This window comes from Carya illinoinensis, chromosome 15 (genome assembly GCF_018687715.1).
Source record: "Carya illinoinensis cultivar Pawnee chromosome 15, C.illinoinensisPawnee_v1, whole genome shotgun sequence".
In the NCBI taxonomy this organism is placed as follows: Eukaryota; Viridiplantae; Streptophyta; class Magnoliopsida; order Fagales; family Juglandaceae; genus Carya; species Carya illinoinensis.
The window spans coordinates 37,745,400-37,751,245 of record NC_056766.1 but is presented as its reverse complement, the minus strand read 5'-3'; the positions used below and the strand labels follow the sequence as shown (position 1 = coordinate 37,751,245).

The following is a 5,846-nucleotide window of genomic DNA, read 5'->3' as shown; positions in this document are numbered from 1 at the left end:
TTTGTTTAAAGTTATTACATCGAACTCCTCTCAAGAGCAGGCTAAAAGGTAAGGCCATTTAGTCCATTGTTTAAGGCCCACTTTATATAGAAGGTCTTGAATTTTTATTTATTAAAAAAATTATACTTATCATCTCTACAAACCGCATATTATATTTAATTTTTTAATTTTTATTTTTTTATTCTTTTCAAATGTGTAGTGTATAGATAATGAGTAGAATTATTCAATTAATTTAGAAATAATAAAACTAATTTTACTAAAAAAATGTAATGTGTAATGTGTAGGGATGATGGATAACAAAACCTTTTAAATTTTAAGTAAAGCCTTATTCTATTTAAAAATTTAAATATTATTCATATTTTATATACTTATAAATAAATAAATAAATAAATAAATAAATAAATCTCATTTTAAATTTCGGATTAAGTCCTAATTTGTATTGGGCGGCCATCCTTTTCTCCTCCTTACCACAAAAAGATTGTATGGTGGAGTGTGCGGACGCCAACTCATCCCACCAACTTGCACTATTCCCTGCCAAAAGGCGAAGGGAGAGATAATTTTTTCCCTTTCCCCTTTGTGCATCTTTCTCTCTTTTCAATTTTAGGATTAAAAAAGAAAATACTTTGTAATAAAACTAAAACCGAAATATGAAAAATAAGAAATTTAAAATGGTATAAATTTTGAATAATTTTATTTAAAAGTCTTTCAATTACACACTATATACGTTGTGTAATTTGATTTGAAAAATAGAATTTTAAAATTTTAATCTTACAAATCAAATTATGTCATGTGGATAGTGTGTGATGTAAAGACCTTGAAATTTATATGTAAAATAAATTACTTTTATTCAATATTGAAATTCAAATTAGATAAAAAATCAACATTTTAATATTTTTGATAAATAAATCTAAAGAAAGAATTTAATTTTGAAGAATCTTAATCTTAACATTTTAAATAAATAGATTTAAAAAATATAACTTAATGCTTTACGTCAAGGGCGAAGGATTTTTTTTTTAAACTAATTGAATTCTTCTACATATTAACTATATACCATGCATTTAGTAAGAAAAAAAATAAAAAATAAAAACGTATAATGTATAGTGTGTGGGATGTTAAATAAAATTTTTCTTTAAAGTAAATGAATAATATTATTCATCATTTCCCCATTTCATGATAAGGTATAAAATGATTGAAGAAAATTTGTTGGAGATAATATATTATGTTTCACTTGTAAGTCAATTATGTGATGATATATCAAAAACTAATGTGAGGATGAAAATAAAAAATAAAAAATAATATATTTTTTTTAATTTTTAATAACATTTAGCATACAAAAACTTTTATAGAGTAGTAATACACACAATATTTCTTTACAACTTTTAATAAAATTATATTTTAAAATGAGGTTATTTTTATAAATTATTTTATAAAAATTTTGTCCATTTTAGATATAGAAAATATTTTATCTAACGTGCCTTAATGTGATATATTAGAATATAAGATTATTTATATTATAAAATTAATCTAATGTATTATATTAAGTTTTATATATTTATAAATTTATTTTATTAAAATTCTCTATGGTAGCACTTTTTGTTTAATTATATAAAAGATCATAAAATTATTATTTTTTTTTTCAAAAAAGTATAAAATAAGAGCACGACTTGGTCCAAGAGCAAAATATATATTTTTTTAATTTTTTTCATTTATTTTTTAAAATATTTTTAAACTTTTTTTTTAAATTATAATATCATTAAAAAATATTTTCTTAATTTCTAAATAAATAAAAATTTTATATCGGATACATCTTCGGGATGAATTATCGGGAGATTTATAACCAAACATTTCTGATAAAATAATTGTGCGAATATTACTTTACTTCCAAATAATCTATAACCAAACATTATTCTCTGAAAAGACGCGAAAGTGGCGTGTGGGGCAGACACGTACACAGTCTTAACTGATCCTTTAACTGCTGCCCTGCAGGTGGAAAAACGCGTAAATGCCGTGTGAGTGTGACTCGTGGCGTCACGTTTCCTCCCGTATCCTATTCCACGTTGGCGACCTTTCATCTTCTCTGCGCGTCCCCTCAAATCTTTCTCTCCATATATATACAAAGAATCCACCGATCCTTCTTCAGAACCTTCTCATTCGAGAAAATCTGACGGAATCGAACCTTCAGCAACCATGTCGACTAACCCAACCTCGAATCCCATCGAATCGAGCCAGAAGAAGCCATCGGTGTACCTCCAGAACATGGATGAGGTCGAGAAAGTATTCAACCGCTTTGACACCAATGGCGACGGCAAGATCTCCGAGTCGGAGCTCGGTGCCGTCCTCAGCTCCCTCGGTACCGCATTCGCAGACGAGGGAGAACTTCGTCGTATCATGGCAGAGCTGGACTCTGATAACGATGGCTTCATCTCCCTCCCCGAGTTCGTGGCCTTCTGCAGCTCCGGCTCCGAGGACGGTGGCTCCTCCGAGCTCTTAGACGCCTTCCGGCTCTATGACCAGGACCAGAACGGCCTGATCTCCGCTGCGGAGCTCCACCTCGTGCTCAACCGCCTCGGCATGAAGTGCTCCATTGAGGACTGTCACCGGATGATAAGATCCGTCGACTCCGACGGAGACGGTAACGTCAACTTCGAGGAGTTCGAGAAGATGATGAGCAACACAAACAAAAGTAACGGCTCCGCCCAGTAGAATTATGAATCAACGGTTGCGGACGGGTGGAGTGCAGCAGTCTCTACTCGCAGATCGATGTAAGTGTTATCGTTTCCCCTTTTCAGCACATCTTCAAATCTGAATCTGAAGTCCATCTCATATTGTTATTATTGTAGAATATTATGCCTTCCGGGGATTTTCTTACAAATACTATTTAGGAGAAATTCCGACCTGGAAACTTTCTTCCTATCATCTGTGGTGAGGTTGTTATGTATTAATCAGGTATTGATAGTCTTCTGGGAAACCTCACATGGAATAATTTCTCGCAAAATTCCCGAGTAGTTATCAAATATTTCTGTACATTTTTTGATATATTTTTGACATATTTTGCGAAATTTGAACAAATTTAAATTTTGCTCGTATTAATTTCGAAGAACATGTGCATTGCATAGGAGTCGGCGAGGTTTTTGGGAATGAATCCGATTGATTAGCGAACAGTGTTAGGCATAAGACAAAAGACTGGTCAAGATCTCCTGGATAATAGCGAAATTGACAAATCCTCAGTTTTTTCTTTTGAGAATTTTTTTTTTTTTTTTTGTCATGAATAATATCAAAAGTTTTGTCGATTAACAGATAGCAATCCTTCAATTTTTACTCCTATTCAAGACTTATGTTTGTACCATATCAATTTTTCCTCAATCAAATGAAAAAACCTATTATTTTTATTAACGTCATATCTGTTCATCCCATCCCCCCCCCCCCCCCCCCCCCCCCCCCCCAAAAAAAAAAAAGAGAAAAAACTGTCTACGATGTACTGTCCTGAGCATCCGTCTTCTCATCAGGATTCCTGCAATTAAGCGATGAAAAAAAAAAAAAATGATTGTTTCTCGTGAGAGGTGTTATTTACATAGAACGATTCCAAACATTACCAACATATCATATTATAGTAGCGCAAGAATATTACAAAAAAAAAAAAATTTATTTATAATAATTTAAAAAAAAAAAATTTATTTATAATAATTTAAAAAAAAAAAAATTATTTATAATAATTTTTATGTATTCTTTAGACACTCCATTAATATAATTAATTGTAGTAATTTTTTATAATATAATTAATTGTAGTAATTTTTTATATAAAATAATTAATTTGACTAATTATATTATAAAATATATAAGAAATACGTAAAAATAATTATATATAACATATAAAGAAAACCATAACAGGCTAAGAGTTCTTAAAAACGAAAAGTCAAAAGCCCTAAACACTCTTACAAGCTCTGATGCTAATTATTTTTAAAATAATGAAAAGTTTGGATTCAATCCATTTTGTGGATGAACTTGCAGATGAGCCCAAGCTGGCATGCCAACTAAAAAATGAAACATGGCATATCAATGGATGGGCGGGAGAGAAAATGTTGGATTTGTGGAACGTTGGCGCAAGAGAATGCTTAAAATGAAACGGTGTGTTTTCATAATTTGCCATATATGGTACATTTCAAGAACAGAGAATCTTGTTTTCCACTCCATGGTCCCATTCTCCTTCGAGCTCCATCTCCTCCCCCATATCCTTCATTCCTAATCCTAATTTTTCGTCCAATAGTCCTTTTTTCTCCTCCTCTATCTCCTCCATCCCTAACTCCCAAACATATGGTTGATTTGTTTGTTCTAAAACGTGCAGTTATTCCTAACTTTCAACATCAAATAGAGGACTTTTCTCTTTTAGTGGCATCATATTGTATCATAATTTTTGGTTATTTCTAATAATGGGTTTTTCCTAAGAGTCTAATATTGGGATTTCTTATTGTAACCCCTTTACTCTCTTTGTATAAGCTATTTCTCTATCACAAGTGAAAGTATTTATCAATAAGATTGGAGTATCGTTACTATTGAGATAATTTTCAGCAATACCTACATTACTCCAAATAGCCTCTTGTGAAACGAAAATACCACATTGATTGAACACAATAGAGGATGCCTTTGATGATTAAGTCAGTGAGAGAAGTTGGAATCTCAAAATAAATCTAGATCTCTATAATGCATGCCTGAGTGTATGTTTATAGGATTTGAGGTGCCCAACAAGGAAAATCCATCCTTTTGAACACAACATAGGAGATGGCGGTGTCCCACAAGTGAAGGTGTATCCATTGGACCTGTTATATTAGCATAAATTTCTCACAAGATAAATCTTATCAGGAGGGATTCTTTGTCAATCACGGAATCTCCTAACTTATCATCTGGTCTCCCAAATGACGCCTTTTATTTGGTTTCAATCCTTTCTTGCCCTGTTTTATGTAAAATTCTCGTACACATCACTTTGGTAGTGTATCGATCTTTTCTTGCCTTTGGCACATACTTTTACCTAACAGTTACCCCACAAATTCTAGATGCACATGTGACGGTGAGAAGTTTCATTTTTTGGATTCCTATTATGACCCTCCTTCTTGGACATGCATCCTTTTCCTAGTGTGCGCCAATGGTTTGCTAGACACACTTTTACAGGTTGCTTCGTGCAATGCAAATCCTGTGATTTTGTGTCATTTCTTTTACTGCGTGGTGCTTCCCCTTTGGTTATGTCTCCCCCACGTCTTGATTATTATTCTATCAACCTTATTCCTTTCTCCTTCTTTATTATTCTTCTCCCTCATTTCTTTCTTTTACTTTGTGCTTATGTTGTTCCTTCTCTTCGTCTACCCTTATAATCTCAATCCATTTTACTTCACATTCTCTATGGCTTCCAAAAACACTTCCAAAAGCACCTCCGGATTTTCTTATTTGTGCCGGTCTCCAAAATGTGCTTGTTGGAATGCATCTAGGCATGGCGGTAGAACTGCTGTTGGGGCAGACTCTGCCCACCCTATATCTAGATCACAGCCATCACTCAAACATAGTTGGACTCTACAAGAGGATGGTTTGGAATCCCATACTCTATCTGCCAGATGCTTTTTGACTCCCATAATGGCATAGCCAATCATGAAGGGGCGGCAAGCATTTCAGATTTTATATTAAGACGCTCTAAATAGGACTAAGCCTTCCTTTTTCTCGCCCCATCTGAGACGTCCTAGATTATTTGGGTTTCACTCTCGCTCAGCTACTACCCAACATATGGAGGATACCGCTGGCTTGCTATGTTGTTTGGCAGCAAAACCTTGAGACTGTTGGGGTGGAGAACCTAGATCTAACCG

The 5,846-nt window shown here is 33.2% G+C and overlaps 1 protein-coding gene across 3 annotated transcripts; it reads left to right on the top strand.

Annotated features, from left to right (window-relative positions):
- The first annotated feature begins 2,011 nt into the window (after positions 1 to 2,011).
- Positions 2,012 to 4,554, top strand: LOC122297443 (probable calcium-binding protein CML27). Of its 3 annotated transcripts, none has more exons than XM_043107493.1 (2): positions 2,012 to 2,762; positions 4,009 to 4,554. In XM_043107493.1, exon 1 carries the CDS (start codon positions 2,188 to 2,190, stop codon positions 2,701 to 2,703), a length of 516 nt encoding a protein of 171 aa, XP_042963427.1. In that variant the 5' UTR covers positions 2,012 to 2,187; the 3' UTR covers positions 2,704 to 2,762; positions 4,009 to 4,554. The 3 variants fall into 3 exon arrangements, with proteins under 3 accessions (XP_042963427.1, XP_042963428.1, XP_042963426.1); XM_043107494.1 differs by lacking the exon at positions 4,009 to 4,554 and adding an exon at positions 3,117 to 3,422; XM_043107492.1 differs by lacking the exon at positions 4,009 to 4,554 and adding an exon at positions 2,841 to 3,090.
- The last annotated feature ends 1,292 nt before the right edge of the window (positions 4,555 to 5,846 follow it).